Source organism: Indicator indicator, chromosome 35, assembly GCF_027791375.1.
Source record: "Indicator indicator isolate 239-I01 chromosome 35, UM_Iind_1.1, whole genome shotgun sequence".
In the NCBI taxonomy this organism is placed as follows: Eukaryota; Metazoa; Chordata; class Aves; order Piciformes; family Indicatoridae; genus Indicator; species Indicator indicator.
The window spans coordinates 1,130,514-1,149,119 of NC_072044.1; the positions used below are offsets into that span (position 1 = coordinate 1,130,514).

Sequence of the window (18,606 nt, forward strand, 5' to 3'; positions counted from 1 at the left end):
TGCTTTCCGCTGGGGCATGCACTTGACATGTCCGCTCCCAGGGGCAGGCCAGCCACGCTTGGGCTCCAGCAGCATGGACCAAAGGGAGATTCTGCTGCAAAACCTGGAAAGAGCCCAAGGCAAGAAGCTCAACCGAGAAGAGTTTGTGGAGGAGTTTTTGGTGAGTTCTCTTAAGGCACAGCTCTGCAGTTGGGCTGATTTTAGAGGGGACTGCTCAGTCACTTCTCAATGGGGAGGTGATCTGAGTGGGACAACATTTTCTTTGAATTTTACAGCAGAAAGAGGCAGCAGCTAGCTGGGATAAAAGGAATGCACAGACAGAAGAGCAATTTCATAGCTTGTGTTCGAAGTAAAACTGTTTGCTTTTTAAATAATTGTCTAAGTGCTTCCTGTTTTGGGCTGTGCAAATGTGCCCGGCAGGACACAGTTTCACTTCGCCTGGCGATACCCAGGGAACATGGAGCCACTACCCCTCTGACCTTGCAGCCCATCCCATTTGAGCCTCCGATGTTCCCACCAGGGAGCTCCAGCTGATACTTGGCAGTTTTATTTTCTTTTTCTTTTCCTTCTCTTCTCTTCTCTTCTCTTCTCTTCTCTTCTCTTCTCTTCTCTTCTCTTCTCTTCTCTTCTCTTCTCTTCTCTTCTCTTCTCTCTTCTCTTCTCTTCTCTTCTCTTCTCTTCTCTTCTCTTCTCTTCTCTTCTCTTCTCTTCTCTTCTCTCTCTTCTCTCTTCTCTTCTCTCTTCTCTTCTCTTTTCTCTCCTCTTTCTCTCCTCTTTCTCTCCTCTTTCTGTCCTCTTTCTCTTCCATAGAACCCCCTGCCCTGGTGCCAACAGCAGCGTAGGGAGCAGGTGTCCAGAGAAATTCCCTGTGGACCTGAGACAACTCCTTCTCTCCTCACGCGGAGACAGTGTCCACAGTGCAAGGAGGCAGCGCTTTGAGCAGCTGGAGGGGCCATGCCTCCAGGGTCCAGCACTGTGCTAGGTTACAGGGAAGGGTTGGGGCATCCATTGCCAACCAGTGCAAGTGTTCGATGTCCAGCAGTGCCGCTGGGCCCTCCTGGAGATTAACTTCTTGTTAATGCTGATGATTCCCACCATCTCCTGCACTCTGCAGGGTCTAGCTGGCTGAGATCTGTGCAGTGCCCTGATCTGTGATCTCTCTGATGTGTTTTATTTGTTTGGGTGGCAGGGCTGAGTCTTAGATGGCCTCATAGTTACAGCTGATGGCTGCTGATGGATCAGATGGAGAAAGTTTGCTCTGTCAGGCTCTCTGGGCTGCTCTGAGAAGAAAAGGCATCCCCCAGCTTTAGCAGACATGGGGAAGGGTAAAACTGGTACATCTGTGAGATCTGAGATGTCTCAAACACCAGAACCACTGACCACAAGCTTCTCCTGGGGAAGGGTAGTGGTCTCCAGGAAATGCATGGGGGTTCCTTGGAGTCTCCACCAGATCCAGCCCTACTTCATCCTACCAGTGAAGCCTGGCACTTCAAACACTTGGGAAAAGCTGAGTGCTTGGTTTCCAGGTGTCTGGGTTGGAGGGAAGTGATTCATCTGGGCCTGCAGTGACAGTCTGTTGTTCCATGGAACAAAGTGCTGTCACAGGCTGCCACATTTCCCCTCTGCTGTGCTGAGGCTGGGCTGTGCTCAGGCTGCCAAGCCACTGTGCAAGGGCTGCTTTTAGCAGCCAAAGGTACCGTTCCTTGTTGGATCAAACTGGCAGGTAGAAGTGGTCAGTGGTCAAGGCCACATTTCCTCCTGTGCTGGCCAGAGATCTTCCCAGGGTGGCCCGAGCTGATGGCCACTTGTGCAAACACAGAAGCCTTGACAGGCAGTTGTGATGGTTCTGCATTGCCAAACCTGGCAAAAAGTTTTGATGCTGTTTCTCCACCCTAACACCTCCCCTCACCGTGTGAACAAGGTTTGTAAGTGCAGATCGTGGTGGTGCTACTGGAAATGACAGGGGGGCGTTGTTTAAATGCCCTGGAAAGGACAGGGAGGTTGTTTAAATGCCCTGGAAATGACAGGGAGGTTGCTTAAATCTCCCTTTTCTGCCTGTGTAGTCTCACAGCCAGTTTGACCCTCACTGCTCATGCTTGCTCTCACACGCAGGCTTCCCAGGCAGGCTCTGTGGTATTGCTAAGGGGCTGCTTGGCTTGGTCAAGCACATCTGAGCTACAGAGCCCTCCAGCTCCTGATGTGGCACTTTGGCACCTTCATGTGAGCTGTCCCCAAAGGGCATTGAGTCCAAGCAGGGGCTTGTCCAGAGCAGGCTGCAGTCAGGGGAGTTTGGAGCTCTCCTGCAGGTGCTGAAAGACACTTCTGTGATTTGGCAGGAAAAGATACTTGAAGTCTGCAAGAGTGCTGCAGCTTTACCCTGGAAATGAAAGAGAAGAGAGATCTGTACCCCTGAGGGTCTATCCTAGGACTCCTCCTTTCCCTGTCTTTGTGCACATAGCTACTTAGCTCCAATTGCTTGTGCTCCTTCAGCAGCTTGAGCATTGCTGTTTGCAGCTAGAGATGGGAATGCCTTTACCAAAGTGAGGAAAAACAGTGGATTTATCAGTCTTTTCTGCTGTCACTTGTTAAAGCTGGTTTATCATTGATGCTGCTTTTATCTGGGTGCCACTGATATTGAGAATGGTTCCCCTGTGTTCCACTTGTGAGGGCAATGCTCCATGTGCTCTATAAAAACATCCTACGTGCCCCAGTCTCGTGTGGGCACAGCCTCACCACACACTTTCCATTCTTCAGAAGCTTCTGCTGGGGCTCTTGGGTGGCTTCTGTCCCTGTGCAAAGCACCTTGAGAAAAGCCACTCAGGAAAGAATTAGTGCTGCAGACCCTGCTTTGTGGTGGAGAGCCTGACCCCTAGAGCCTGTCACACAGACCCTCTAGGAGCGTGTTGTATGCAGCACATCTGCTGTAATTTGTTCCACTCTTTCATCACAGAAGCTGAAAAGGCAGTCAACGAAGTACAGGTCGGATAAAATCTACCCTACAGCAGCATCTGAGCATCCAGAGAACATCAAGAAGAACAGATACAAGGACATCTTGCCCTGTAGGTTGAAATGGCTAATGTTCCTAATCAGCCTTTTGTCCTAGCTCCAGCCTGTTCTCAGCCTCCAGCAGCCACCTGCACCACTGCTTGCTGGGGAGCACATCCCAGGTTGCAGCTGGCCTCGAGTTCTGCTCTTCAGACTTAGGGCTTTGCCTTTGACTGCTGCAGTGTGTGCTCTGGAAGGCTTTGGCACATGTCTTCTTCAGACAGAACTTCTGTTCAGTAGGAAACACATCCTCTAATGATTGTCCCAGCAAGCTAGCTGGGTAACATTGCAACCCTGTTTCCCAAGGCCTTACAGAGAGTGTTTTGGAGGACAAAACAACTCCATGTAGTAGACTACAAGCAAAATCTGTCTCTTTCATCCATCACAGCTTAAAGAACTTCAAAAATCTAAGCCACAGTCCTCATTTGAGCCTGTAAAATGGAGTGCAGGATGATTTTAGGCTTGGCTTGCTCCATGGTCAGAGGAGGAGGGCATTGCACTGGAGCAGTGGCAGCACCTCCCCACTGAAGGACAGCTGGCAGCTCCATGCAGGACTTTCAGGGGGTGCAGAAGGAGGTGTTAGCTCCCTGCCCAGCCACTCATCTGCTCTGGCATGAGCTCTCTGATGTACCTGCTCCTCCAAAGCACATCGTGCTGCCGTCTGAGGAGCTCAGCTACCATGAGACAAACAGTAACTGCTACTTCTTTTGTGCCTGCAGTTGACCACAGCAGAGTGGAGCTGTCCCTGATTACATCAGATGCAGATTCTCATTACATCAACGCCAACTTCATCAAGGTATTGCCTTTCATGGTGTTTTGCTGTGCAACTGTTAGTGCTGCCTGCTTGAATTGTGCCAGGAGGAACAGGTCCTGTGGATCTGGTGAGCAAAAGGACTGTGCAGTAGTTTCTGGGCTGTGCTCAAGGAGAGTTGAGGTAATGAAGGAAGGTGGTTATGATTAGGGAGACCCTCAGAAACAGCACAGTACAGAGGCACCAAGCTATGGGCAAGGGACGTGTGATGGTGTTGGGGCAGGTGGTGTAACAGTTTGTGGCTCACAGCCCTGACTTCCTTGTCAGTGTTAGTGCCTGGGTCACTGAGTGACAGTGGCCAGAACTGTCTTGCCTAAAACTGGTGCAGAGGCAGGAAGCCTTGCACTGCAGCACAGCTGAGACCCACCACAGCAGAGAGCAACAGCACAGGTCAACACAGGCTGCTTCTCCATCAGGAGCTCCATGTATGTGAAGATTCTCCTGTGCTCATCACCTTTCTTGGATGGATAGAGAGAGATAGAGAGAACAGAGGTTTCCTTCCATTCCTGCCACAGTGACTGAGGGCTCTGTGTCACCTGTCTGCAGAAGAACAGACTCCCACAAGGAGGTCATGGCTCATTCTCTGGCCAACAGCTGCAGATGTCCTAAGCTGCATACTGCAGAGCTGGATCAGCTCTTGCAACACCACCTCAAAGCTCCCAAAGGCACTGCAAAAACTGGTGGTCTCTGAGAGCAAATTTCACCTCAAGCTCAGCTCCGTGGCATGGGTTTGCCTTTAGGAGGTTTGGACACCATTGGTTTCTGGTTACTTAATTTAATGTAGGTGCCTAAATTTTAAATATAAAAAAAGCCTCTGTAATGGGCCCATAGAATAGAAGGGAGATTCAGAAAGAGGAATGATTTTATTCCTGCTAGTGAACTATGCAAAGATGTCTCCATGTCTGATCTGAATGTTGTTTTAGGGTGTCTATGGGCCAAGAGCATACATTGCAACCCAAGGGCCTCTCTCCACTACTGTCACTGACTTTTGGAGGATGATTTGGGAGTATAAAGTCCTGGTAAGATGCAGATTTGTATGTCTTTCATGTCTAAAAAAGGAGAGTTGTCTGTACAGCCAGCCAGAGTCCTTTTTGGCTGAGCAGACAGTGGGAGTGCCAGGGTGATGTGTGTGTCCTTCCTTCCCATGAGCCCTCTCCATGCTTGTGCTGAGCCAGGAGTCTGCTTGTGGCTGTCTCTGCACTCATGCTTTGAGTGGGAAAGGTTCTCGTGCTGGGGCTGTGGGGGACAGCGGCCTGGGACTCAGGGGACAGCAGCCCTCAGAACATCCCATTGATGATAAATGCCTGCAGGGGATGAGCTTGCTTTTGCTGCCTGGATATGAAACTTGTGCTCAGCCTTTTCTAATGAAACTTCTCTGTGCAGGTTGTAGTCATGGCTTGTATGGAATTTGAAATGGGAAAGGTGAGTAACATCTCAAAGATGGCCTCTGCCATGACATTGTCTGGGCAGGCAGGAGAGATGCAGATTTTTGTTAGATCTCATCAGTGCAGTGAGTTTGATAGGAGCTCTTTCCTGAGCCTCCAGCTGCAGACTCTTAAACAGTTCCCAGCAGCGAAGCTACCTCCTTGGGAGAGCAAAACCCAGCCAGCAATGGTGGCTCCAGGGAATAGGAGGCTGGAGCTGGCCAGCTGCAAGAGCTAAGCCTCCTCCCAGCATGAGATTTGTCCTGCAAAGTGAGACAAGAGCCAGCTTGGGTGGGCTGGTGGTGAATAACCCAAACTGTCCTGCTTCTCCCTGCAGAAGAAATGTGAGCGGTACTGGGCAGAGGTGGCAGAGCCTGCCCTGCACTGTGGCCCTTTCTCCATCACCTGTGTGAGTACTGCAGACTCCAGCACCCCCACATGGCACCTGTGGCACCCACAGAAAATGTGACTCTGCCTTCTTGTTTTGCAGGAAGCTGAAAAGCAGAGAAATGAGTACCTGATCAGGACTTTAAAGGTGACCCTGAAGGAGGTAAGCAGGGAAGGGCGAGGCAGGAACTGTGAATCGCCCACCTCAGTCAGACAAGTCATGGATTGAAACGTGGCACACTTTGTGCAGACAATTTGTGCTGCCTAGTCTGTTAGTTTAGATTTGAAGGTAGCTGAAGGAGCAAAGAAAGTAAAAAAATAACTCCAAATACAATTTCTGAAGCTGTCAATCATGACAAGTCAGACCCTGGGTAAAGTGAGGCCAAAAGGTGACGTTAGGAATGTAATAAAATGGCAAGAAGAGCTGCAGGCTGCACCTCTAACCTTTGCTTACCACTATGGAGGGGCACTGGAGCTGGCTGCAGCATACCAGCTTCCCCTTGCCATGCTGATGTCCCAGCCTGAGCCTGTGGAAGCTGCAGCAGCCTCCCCTTGCCAGTGCTCATTTCCTCTTGCAGGAAACCCGGACTGTCCACCACTTCCACTATAGAAACTGGCCAGACCATGACATCCCCTCGTCCATTGACCCCATCCTGGAGCTCACCAATGAAATTCACTGCTACCAGCCCGATGACAGCGTCCCCCTCTGCATCCACTGCAGGTGGGTGAGCTGGTCACAGTGGGGTAGGGCTGCTGGGTCCCCCCAGCTCTCCATTCCCACAGGTGGTAGTGGCCAGCACAAGCCTGCAGCCAAGCTCCTCTCCTTAGGAAGTCCTAAGACAAAGGTGTCCTCTGAGGACAGCCAGCCAGCATGGGTGGGTGGCAGGAAAGGAGATGGGTAACAGCATGCCAGAAATAGCACATGGAGTTAAGGGACCACCAACACTGGGCATGACCACGTGTGGGCTGGGAGTCACTAGAGGAGGACTGAGGTCTGTGGGAGGCAGCAGAAGCAGCAGCAGATGTGATCTCCAGTCTGCAGCAGAGCTGTGGGCAAGCAGAACCTTAGGAGGGGTGTGTGAAGCTGCAGCAGGAGCAGGAGGGCCATCGTGTGCCTCTGTGGTGTGGGATGGGAGGGTCAGAGGTGGCTGAGGACCTTTCTCAGATACCCTTGGCAGAAAATACAGCGTGCCGAGCCTCTGACCTCTGCTAGCAACCTGCTGTGACTGTCCTTGCAGTGCTGGCTGCGGGAGGACAGGAGTCATCTGTGCCATCGACTACACCCAGAAGCTGCTGAGGGACGGAGTGAGTGTCAGCCCAGCCACTGAGGCTGCCTGCATGCTCTCTGGCTCTCCCTTGTCTTCTCTGACCCCTCACTCTCCCTTTCACCCCAGATTATTTCAGATGGCAGCCACGAATGGGAGCTGCCCACAAACTGACTGGAGAACAGCAGTGGCCAAACCACTGACACCCTCTTGCCAGTTTGTGCTGCTTCTCTCTCTTTAGGCTCTGCACCAGCCATGTGCTCACCATTGCATTTCTCCCTCCCCATCTCAATGTGAAGAGTTCCTGATGCTTGTACCAACAAGGTTGAACCCTGCCTCTGGCAGGACCTTCCAGTCAGGAAGCCTGGCTCTGCTTTACTATCTCTACCTGTCTCTTTGCACTGAAGCATCAGAAATGTAGTGTCTCCAAACTAACACCTTGCTCTGCTCTGGCTCTTCCAAAAAATGCAGGTGAAGCCATCCCTGGCCTTGGGATACTCAGAGCAGCAGCTGCTTTCTGTAGTGCAGCTTCTCTGAACCTACAGCTCTGGGGATCAGAGACCTGTCCTTTGTGCTGCTCACAGCTGCTCCCAGAGCTGCTCTCAAACTGGCATTTTTCTGTGGAGTGCCAGACAGGAGGGAGGAGGCAACCTGGTTCCTAATAACCCAGCACTTTCCGCAGGTCCTTTGTTAAAAATCCTTGCAATAACAGATCTGAATTCCCAACGCTGCTCTAAACCACATCACAACTTGGAAGCTGCTTGGAATTAGACTTTTTCTTTTTTTTTTTATTTTCTCTTTCTTGCAAGATTGTTCCAGTGAACTTCAGTATTTTCAGTCTGATCCAGGACATGCGCACGCAGAGACCTTGCATAGTGCAGACCAAGGTATGCTGGGGAAATGTCCCCAACTGGTAGAGCCTCCACCCTGGGATTGCAGCTTTCCCCACAGGGGTTTGCAGCAAGGAGACACAGAGCAGTTGTGCCTCAGGGAACTGGGGCATGTAGATGTCCTGGGAGGTCTCTTTTCTGAACAGGAGAATGACTTTGCAGAAAGGACTTTGGCAGCTGACTTGCAGACAGCTGGGACAGTGTAGTGCTTGCAGTCTGATCTATCAAATGCCAGCTCTGTGAAACAAGGCACTGTCCAGGAAATAAACTGGGAACTCTTCTCAGCCAAGATAGACTGAAGAGGAAGCTCAATGCAGAACAGCATTTGTGCACCCAAAAAACCTCATTCTGAACCCTTTGAAAGCTGTGCCTTCTACTTCTTCTGAGAATTTCCCCTGCCAATGGACCAGGAAGTGGCAGCTTCTCTCAGGGGTTCTGGATTTGGGTACCAGGAGACCATGCACAGGTGTGCAGGTGCTGGCTCTCACTCTGTTTTGTCTGGAATGCAGGAGCAGTACGAGCTGGTGTATGACGCAGTGATTGAGCTCTTCAAAAGGCAGATTAAAGCACTTGATGACCAGGCAGATTCTGCTGCTACACAGGTAAAAGACCCCAGGCTAAATGCACTGCCTCTTGCAGCCTCTGACATGCCAGCTCTACCCTGGATTCCTGCTGCAGACCTGGAATGAATCCTTCTGTTTTCTGCTACCCCTGATGGCCAAACTGGGCCTCTTTTCAAATTAACCCATGAGAATCCAGCTCTTCCCTTGAATCTGGCTTCATGAATCTGGCCCCAAGCAAGAGCTAAATTTCCTTCTGTCTCAAAACCATTTTCAATGCACTTTCAGAGTTACTTTTTATAGTAGTGGCTGTTTCCACGTGGATATGCCAGGGAAACCTGTCTTTGTGGAGTGCTTGTGAGCAACAGTGACTCTTGGTGTGGGTTGGGAAGCCTGGGTGCACAAAGGGGTACAGCCAGGAGTGTTGGTCTGCAACCTGGTGGTATTCCAGCCAGGTAATTAACATCACAGCCTGGCTGTGGGAGAGAGCAGCCTAAAATAGCTTGAAAAATATGGCAAAGTCTTTCAAATCTGATACACCTCTGAGGAAGCCAATGTGGTCTTGATATGAAGTTGGATACAACCAGGAACATAAGAAAAAAAAGAAAAATCCAAGGTTAAGGTTTTCTTTCCTCTTGATATTCTTCTGTGGGTGCTGGCATGAGCCTTACCTTTGCTGGGCAGTTGTTTGCCATCTGGCTGAGGTAAACACTTTGCCCTTCTCAGGCAAAGGCTGAAAGGTGACAGTGAGCTTACTGTATCAGAAGCTTTTGTCTAAAGAATTGGGAAAAGGGATTTGTGCCTTAGTTTTGCCATAGGATTTACAGGATGTTCCAAGCCAGAGCTGAGTGAGAATATAGAGCTGGAAAGAGCCTCTCTGCATCTTGTGGGCAGTTTGTGAGCAAAGGAGATGCAAAAGAAGGTGACACACAAAGCAGGAAACCGTTCAAGTCCGGATGTGGTTTTGTAGCTCCTGGCCAAACCTCTCGCCCACCTAACCCTTGCTGCCCTCTGGCATGGGGGATGGTCTGTGCTGAAGTGTCACACCTGACACCAGTGCCTGACCAGCCAGGCTGAATGCCCTTGTTGGGTGCCTGAAGCAGAGCTGTCTGTGCAGGTTTTGCAGGTGTTTGACAGCTGGGTGGTTGTACAGCTCACTGTGCTCTCATTTCAAATAGGTGCTGACAGGAATTGCTTTTCAGGAGGTTCTGTCCTCAGCTTTCAGCTCCAACGTGGTGTTGTCAAGTTGGTGTTTGTCATTTCCAAACTGCATCAATATTTAAAAGCATTTGGCACAAATTCCAGCTCCTGAAATAGCATGTTTGTGTTCTTTGCATCCTTCCTCGCTCCTGTTTTCTAACCTTTTCTTTCTCTAGGTACCAGCAAGGCATCTTGGAGCCAAGCCCCTTCTGATTCCAGTGGAAGACATTTATTCACTGCAGTTACTGAGCTGGTGAGGCCATGGCACAGATCCTCCCTGGCTTAGCATTTTCTATCACCCACATGATCTCAGGAAGATGCATTTTTTCATGTGTGCTTTGTGACTCAGTTCTGGTTGAATGTTGCATTTCAGTTAGCAGCAGGATGTGCTGCCTCTCTACAGCCTCAGTTTACTCTCACTTTTTTTCCTAATGTAATTCCTGCTCTTCTCACTGCTGTGTCTCTGAGACTGAGTCTTAGACTCTTCCCTTCATGCCACTATCTTGCCCTCTCCTCTGCCCTTGGGTCTGTTTCCTGCTGTGCTTTCACAGAGCTTCACACAGGAACTTGGCAGTATAGGAAAAGGTTTGCACAGGTCGAGACAATCTCAGCCCTCTCCCTGGAGCTGTGCACCCTGCAGGTGCCATCTGTCACCTGCACGTGTCATTCCAGGACCTCTTACTGCAGGAACAGCGAGCCTGAGAAGTCCAACTTCCCAACACAGGCAGTGTGGGATCTTTCTGTGGGCATGTTTTGGTTTCAGTGTTTGCTTTCCACAAAGAATTTATCTTTTTTTTTTTTTTTTGCATAGTCTGCACTGAGGGTGCAGTTTGCCTATGTAAAGAGGCCTTCTATGCTCACTGTTCAACAGTGTTCAACTGGGGCATCAGGGTGCTCAGTCCTTCCCTGTGCTCCCTACCTGAGGCTGAACCGGGCTCTGTGTTCCTGGCTCTGCTCCTGGGGGCAATGCTGTGGGGCCTTGTTAGCAGCTAACTGCAATTTCTGAGTACTAGACAGCTTTGATTTCACACCAGGGTGCTTTATTGCAGCTCAGAGCAGGAGGAACAGGATGTGCACCAACATCTTCCTCGGGCAGTACAAAGCAAAGTGTCCCTGCCATCGCCAGCTGCCCTGGGCACACACACCAGCTCCAGCCACGGCGTCCCTGCCATCAGGCAGGCCATCTCCTTTGGAGCTCTGAACTTCAGCAGCTGCAGGAAGGCTGCTGCTGCTGCTGAGAGGTGGGATGATGGCAATGCTCTTCAGAAACACCACAGCCTGGAGTTCAGCAGCATCTCTCCTGAGCTTCTGAGTCCGGAGCCGAAGGGAGCAGGCAGGAGAGGGTCTGGTGGCAGAGTGCCCTTGACACGGACTGCATCGACGCCGTTTGTGCTGGCGCAATGGGGAGCAGGCCAGGAGTGGGATGGAAGGGATGCAAAGCCTGCTTGGAGTCACTCAAGCTTTCAGATGAAGAAGGAGCATGGATTTTCCCCTCTTGAGCTGAACCACTCAAGCCCAGAAGAAAACTGTCCGACAAGCAGCAGAAACCATGGACAAAGTCCTCACCCTTACTGCTGGTCAGCAGAGGACCCTTACTTCTCTCCCCTCTCTGCAGATGACTCTGAGGCCCCGGTGTTTGCCAAGTGCTTTGTGGAGGGGCAGGATGCTCTTCCCTCTTCTTGTGCTGTCCATGCCCCTCTGCAGCCTGCTGTGACCAGCTCCTCACTGCCCAGCCCCATGTCCCACCATTCTCCCCTGCTGAAGGATGAGAGAATGTCCTCTCCGAGTAAGTGGTGCTGCACTGGGTCAGGCTGGGCTGGTGGACTGTGGCATGCTGGAGGCAGTGGAGAGTGTTGGCTTTTGGTGTCCAGGCAGGGTTGTAGCTGCTCCTCAGGACTTGTGCTCCCATGGGAGCTGAGGGAGGAGCTGGTTTCTTTCTCATGCTTGTTCCATCCTGCCTTAAATTTTTCCCACAAAAATAAACAACATTTTTAGCACAGCCCAATTTTGGGTTTTGCATGACGTGGCTGCTCTGATGCCTGGCTCACCTTGGAGCGGTGCTCACAGGAAGGCAGGGGCTAGTGCTGACCAATTCTTAAAACAGGCTGCTCTAAGAAGCATTCAGAAAGCTCCCAGAAAGGCTTTTCTCTAAGGATCTAGTTCCCAGGTCAAACCCCACTCCTTTCTCCAGAGTGCCATGTAGTGGGGGTGCTGATATCCCACTGGGACTGGGCGAATCAGGCCTTCAATATTATTGTTTTGCCCAGATCTGTAACCTCAAAGCCATCACCTGCCCCATGAAGAAGGCAGAATTACTCCTTGGTCCAATTGGGTATCTCCCATTGTCTGCAGCTTTGGCATTTGATCAGCTTTGTCCTGCTCATGCCCGTCAGGGTTTAATGCCACTAAAGCACGCTGGAAGCTCTTGGAAGTTGCAGGAGTTGCAGCAGCAGCCCTGCAGTGATGGCACCTCTTGGCTGAGTGCTGGGGGTGTGCTCCCCACTGCCTCTCTGCTGTGGGAATTCTGCTGCTGGTGCTGCTGGAAGTCTGCCCTCCTCCATGTGGCTAGCAGCAGGTGACCTGCTGCTGAGCACTACTTGGGTTGTTAACTGTTTTAGAGGTATTTAACCAACACCTCTGGTGTGCAGCTGGGCAAGAGCAGCCAGCTCTGAGTCTCTACAGAGGTCTGCAGTCCTGCTGTGCTCTGCCATGTGGCTGATCTGTTCCTATCTCCCCAATCAGCCACCCTGCCCCAGCCAGACGATGAGGATCCTCCACCCCTGCCTGAGCGAACCCCGGAGTCCTTCATTGTGGCCACTGAATCTGGTAGGTGCCTCTCCCAGAGCAGGGGCTGAGAAGTGCTCTGAGGGCTCTTCCCGTGTTTGTGTGGTGTCAGAGCACCTGGCTGGGATGAGAAATGACCTCCTTTGTGTTCATTGTTTCCAGGGCAATTTCCTCTGGCCGCTTCTGATTTCCAGCTTCCAGCCAGCAGTACAAATATCAGAACCTCTCTGGAGTGGAGTGGGGAGTCTCACTCAGAGGTGTTTAATGACTCGGTGAGACTGAGACCACGTAAGGTAAGTAAGTGGCTTTTTATCTCTTCTCCAGCACCATCACTGTGCCAGTTTCCTTGTTGTGTTTCCTTCCATGAGAAAGACTCTTTGAGGGACTTCTTCTAAGGGTGTTCAGCAATAGGACAAGGGGGAACGGTTTGAAGCTGAGGCAGAGCAGGGTCAGACTGGATCTTAGGAAGAAGTTCTTCAGTAGGAGGCTGGTGAGACTCTGGAATAGGCTGCCCAGGGAGGTTGTGGATGCCTTCTCCTTGGGGGTGTTCAAGGCCAGGCTGGATGAGGCCTTGAGGAGCTGAGTCTAGTTGAGAGGTGTCCCTGCCCATGGTGGGGAGGTTGGAGAAGATGATCTCTGAGAACCCCTCCAACCTAAGCCATTCTGTGAGTCTATGAATTTGGCACTGTCTACCTTCCACAAATTATTTCAGGGATCAGGACTGGGAGCAAAATGTGGTCTCAATCAATCTTCTCCCTCTCAACAGCTACTTTACTCCAAACATTGTTTTTTTTTGGGTTCTAAATCCAACACAAAGGAGTAAAAATATTGTTCCTATTTAGATAAGGATAATGACAGGTAGGTAGTGGTAGCTGAGGTTCTAATCACCCTATGGGACAGACAGGAGCTGAACAAAATGTTCAGCATCTCTTGATCATCCCATAGGTGAATTATAGGTTTGTAAAGTGAAACAATCAGGTGTAAGTCTATCTTCTACTACCTGGAGCTGTGTGTGGGAGGAGGTTTGCATGTAGCACCATTTCCTCCTCTGTGTGCAAGAGAAGGCCTTTTGGTTGGAGGAATTTCAAACACCTTCCTTTGTGTTTTTATTTCCAGAGTGTGAAACTTCGGATCCCACAAACAGGTATAAGTTTAATGCTGGGATGAACTCTCTCTGGAACTATGTCTGCTTTTTACTGAGGCTGCTTTACCATATTTAGTAAATGTCTTTAGGGTCTGTGCTCAGTCCAGTGGAAGCGTCCTGTTGCTAAATAGTTCTGCAACTATACCTTTCCGAGCAGAAGCAGACAGTTCTGCAGGCAGTGAACTGACTCTTGATGTTTCCTAATCAGTGAGGATGTTTCCTCACCCTGTCCATGAGGGTGCTCCTCGCAGCCTTCTCAGGCTGAGGATTGTCACATCTTGTGCTGCAATGTTGTGTGTGTCCTTTGAGCACACTGACATGTGCTGGGGCCCTCTCAGTGTGCTGAGATATATATATTTATTTCTTTCTCTAAAACTAGGTAACCAACTCCTTTATCTTTGCTTTCTTAGAGACAGCTCGGGATCGCTCTAACTCTCCTCCCCCGCTTCCTGCAAGGACCCCAGAGTCATTTGTTCTTGCTGATGCAGCAAGTAAGTGATGAGTTATTTTCTCAGCATGTAACTGAGATTTTGTGCTTACACCTAAAGCAGCAGAGAGCTGAGGAGATCATGGCCCACTTGTTCGAAGCATCACCAACAGTGGTGCTTCAGGACTTAACTGTGGGGGAAGTTCAGCAGATACAAAGAAAGTGAACCCAACTGGGGGACCCTCTGGAGATTTCTAGAACTGATGCGTTTAGGGGAATGAAAAGCAACATCAAAGTGCTTAGAAAAAAAAAGCAGGAGGACTCTTGAATGACCACTACAAATGTTGTGATGTATTTTCCCAGGCCTGCAGCCTGCTGCAAGAAACCCTACAAGGAGTCCTGCAGGCCTGGAGAACAACACTTTGGTAACATCGTCCAAAGAGCCTGCAAAGTGCTTCAGGAGGAGCAAGGTAAAAGAAACCAGACCAAAGCTAAAAAGGGAGGGGTGGGGAGAAGAGATCATTCCAGCCACAGCTATTCTTGCCATCTCCCTGCTCCCCTTGTGAAAACTGCCTGCTTTGAGACCACTTGTATTTAGGGCATGGAAACAAGACTAATAAAAACACTCTGTAGAAGTGCTCACAAAGGCACAGCTGCACTAAGAGCAGCAACACAGCCATACCCCTCTGAAGGGTCATGCCTTGGCACTCCATCCACCCACAGTGCCAACTCCTCTGGCAAAGAGTGCTTTGAGTGGAGCCTGAATTCCAGTGTAGGACAGACTCTGCTCATCACCAGCCTCCTTTTGTTGGGGCCCTAGTTAGTTGTCCTAATGAGCAACTGCAGTTCAGGATGTTAGGGTTGAGCAGAAAAGCATTTGAGGAAAACGGCAGGAGCAAGACAAACTGGAGGCATTTGGGCTGGCTGGAAAAAAGCCACAGGCACAAAGTGAATGGTGAAGTTTGCATTTCAGTCTCAGCTGCTGGGCAGGATGCTTCTCATGAGCTGTGGCATGTGTCTATGTGCCAGTGAGTTCTCTTTATTGCAGCAGCTGATCTGCTGCTTGCTGCATTTTTTTTCCCAACAAGCCTTCTTAGTGTTTTTATTATTATTTTTTCCCTCTACAGAGCTTGAAAATACTGAAAAACGTGAGAAAAAGTAAGTCTTCCAGGCTAATGTGCTCTCTCCCTGATGGCTTTCAGCAAGTATATAGAGAAATATGTAGCACTGAATTTTCCAGAGCCTGAACCTGTCAGATGGGAACACCCAGCAGGTCTGCCAGCCTTGGGGCAGGGCTGTGCTGGCCTGTGGAGCACCACCTCATCTGTACAGCAATGGTTCTTGAGGAGCATCCTAAGGATGGGGGTCCTGTAATGCCCTTTGGTGCCTTGGAGACAGATCCAGTGTGCCCACATCCAAATTCTTCAGGTTATTCAAGCCAGTGCTGTGGGACAAACACTCTAAAACTGGGGGACAAGGGTGTGTGGGGGATGTGAGTCTCATCCTGGGTTCTGCCCAGTCTATTTGGAACATAAATAAGGAGTTCCTCATCAAGTTCCCTTTGATCTAACAATTAAAATGCTTATCTTGAAAGCAGCACTGCTAAAATCTATTCCAAGCACTCCTGAGCAGACACTTTCTCTGTGGGTTGTGCTGCAGTGGCAGCCTCGCTCCCTGCTACAAGCCAATGACATCAAAGCTGGTGGCACCCAGGCTCTGTTTGCTGGAGAGCCCTCACAGCCTGGTGCTGGGTGCCCACTGACACAGTGCACAGGGCACCAAGTGCCCTCCTGTACCCAAGGCCAGCTCATCAGGGAGTCATAGAATCAGAGAATTGTTAGGGCTGGAAGTGACCTCAAGGCTCATCCAGTTCCAACCTCCCTGCCATGGGCAGGGACACCTCACACTAGAGCAGGTTGCTCAGAGCCACATCCAGCCTGGCCTCAAAAACCTCCAGGGATGAGGCTTCCACCACCTCCCTGAGCAACCTGTGCCAGTGTCTCGCCACCCTCATGGTGCAAAACTTCTTCCTAACATCCAATCTGAATCTCCCCACTTCTAGTTTTGTTCCATTCCCCCCAGTCCTATTGCTACCTCTCACCCTAAAAAGTCCCTCCCCAGCTTTCTTGTAGACCCCCTTAAGATACTGGAAGGCCACAAGAAGGTCTCCTCGGAGCCTTCTCTTCTCCAGACTGCACAATCCCAACTCTTTCAGTCTGTCCTCATAGGAGAGGTGCTCCACAGTGAGTCACCACAATGAGGAGCCTTTGAATTCTTTACATTCTTTATTTCTAGGCATCTGTGGCCCACCCTCACTGACAAAACCATCAGAACCTGCCCTGACAAACCAAAGATCTCTCCTTAACTTTGGTATGTCCCTTCCTTTGAGTTTTGGGGTAGGAAGTAAGCGTTTTCTGAAAGTCTAAACACAGGTACTGGGCTGAACAAACCTTACAGGTAACACTTAGTAGTTTTTGCATAGTCACAACTTTATTTACCAATAGCTGAAAGAACAAGTAAGGATGGAAAACACTAAACTGAAACAAACATTTCTCAGCTTGCGGGGTGTCAGCAGCATGTGCTTGGCTTTCCTGTGTCTAAAGCCTTCATGTGGCAACAGAGGCAGCGACAAGATGAAGCTGTAGCCTTGCCAGTAGGCTGCTGCTTATCTTGTGTCACACAGCAGAGGAGAAATACTGTGATTGTCCACTTGAAATTCCTCTGCCAGAGTCATTTATAAGACTAAGCATAAAATCCAGTCATCTTGATATTGATGTATCATGGAATTGTTCAGACACATGCATGCATAGACTGGTTTTGCACCAGTTGACTTACAACTACAGAATGTTGCCTATCTCCAAGTTTGGGCAAGAACTGAAATTCCAAACATTTTCAAACACCATAGTTAGGAATTATACAACCAACACCTATCACACACAGAATTTGTGGCATTAAAAAAAGCAATAATTTCTTTCCAGCCTTCGCAAATCGATTTTTAAAACCTAAAGGACCAAGAAACCCACCACCAGCATGGGATATTTAGAAGTGTTTTATAGACTCAGTGCTATGGATTTGTGAAGTCCTTCTGGATGCTCCAATGCTCATCCCAGTAAGGTTTCCATCACAACACATCAAAAGCTGCTGCATGGTACTCAGGCATTATTTGCACATTCTTCATCAACTGAACTTTGAAAGTGAAGGATATAGAAGTCCCAGCAGGTAGAGACTTTACATCAGGATGGAAACAAAAACCAGCAATAAATGTTTTATCCTAAGGAGGGATATATTTTTCTTTTGTTTTGGAATGTATTCATTTCAAAAGGATGGATTTGAGCTTTCTGACAGAAAGCAGCATAAATGGGATCCAGTGAAGATGACTGAATGAAGGCAAATAGAACAGACCAAAGCAGAACAGCTCTGGACTGTGCAGACACAGCCTCTGGAACTTCACTCACATGTACAGATCTGCTGGAATCCAAGACCTGCACCTCCTTAAGTGTTCCTGGGCTAACCAGCCTGGAAGTTGCCTGCCTTATTTTTCACTGAAGTCAGCTGTTTCCTCAGCAAGGGGAGCCAACAACAGACTTTACCTAATTTATATTCCTGTGGCAAATATTCCCCTGGTGTACCAAACCCACCAGCAGTAGCCAGGGAAGTGGTATGGACATCTGCAGGCCTGAGGCTGGGGGAGCAGCACCCCAATTGGTGACTTTGTGCAGCGATGCTGGGCACAGGCTGAGCCCATCCCCGTGTGCCAGGCTGGTGGCTGCTATGTCGTGATGCCTCAGTCTCCACCAGAACTGTGATGCCAGAACCTACAGCTGGCTTTGGGTGTTTCAATGCTGTAGCTTGGGAAATCATCGTGAATTTAACCAATTAAGTGTTTTATGATGTCAGCAATGCTGTGAAAATAAAGTTTATTGATCGGCTTGCCTGCCTGTACTGCTGGTCATAGAACAGAACCATGGAACCACAGTCTGTCTTGGGTTGGAAGGGACCTTTAAAGGTCATCTAGTCCAACCCCCCTGCAGTCAGCAGGGACATCTGCAAACAGAGCAGGTTGCTCAGAGCTCCAAACCCCCTGACCTGCAATGGTTCCAGGGATGCAGCACCTACCACATCTCTGAGCCACCTGGGGCAGGGTCTCACCACCCTCAGTGTCAAACATTTCTCCCTTCCCTCCAGCCTGATTCTCCTTCTTTTAATTTCAGACCATCACCACTTGTCCCGCTAAAAAGTATCCTCAGCTTTCTGATCAGCCCCTTTAAGCACCAGAAGGTCTCCTTGGATCCTTCTTCTCCATGCTGAAAACCCACAACTCTACCAACTTGTCCCCTCAGCAGAGGGGTCCCAGCCCCTCCCTGCTCTGGCCACGCTCCAGCGGCTCCTTGTCCCTGCTGCCCTGAGGGCTGCAGCGCCGGCTCCGCACTGCAGGGGGCGCTCAGCGCAGCGGAAGGCGGGGCCCCGCAGGCCCCGCGGTGACGCAGCCGCCGGCACGCGCTGCCCGGGGATTTCCCGCGCCCGGGCCCCGCGCGCACCCCCTGCTCACGTGACAGCTCCTCGTGCCGCCGCCCGCGCGTGCGCTCGAGCGCCCGAGCGCGGACTACACCTCCCGTCGCGCGCCGCCGCGAACTACGGCCCCCAGGGGGCGCCGCGCCGCGCCTGCGCC

At 50.3% G+C, this 18,606-nt stretch overlaps 1 protein-coding gene across 1 annotated transcript; it reads left to right on the top strand.

The window, feature by feature from the left end:
- Positions 1-73: 73 nt before the first annotated feature.
- Positions 74-16,980, top strand: PTPN22 (protein tyrosine phosphatase non-receptor type 22). Its single transcript, XM_054395873.1, has 21 exons — positions 74-160; positions 2,951-3,059; positions 3,765-3,841; positions 4,780-4,875; positions 5,240-5,278; positions 5,618-5,689; positions 5,771-5,830; positions 6,246-6,388; positions 6,906-6,972; positions 7,742-7,819; positions 8,332-8,424; positions 9,759-9,835; positions 10,632-11,368; positions 12,325-12,408; positions 12,529-12,659; positions 13,483-13,510; positions 13,921-14,001; positions 14,301-14,407; positions 15,065-15,095; positions 16,233-16,307; positions 16,916-16,980. The coding sequence occupies exons 1-21, from the start codon at positions 74-76 to the stop codon at positions 16,978-16,980; spliced, it is 2,337 nt and encodes a 778-aa protein (XP_054251848.1).
- The last annotated feature ends 1,626 nt before the right edge of the window (positions 16,981-18,606 follow it).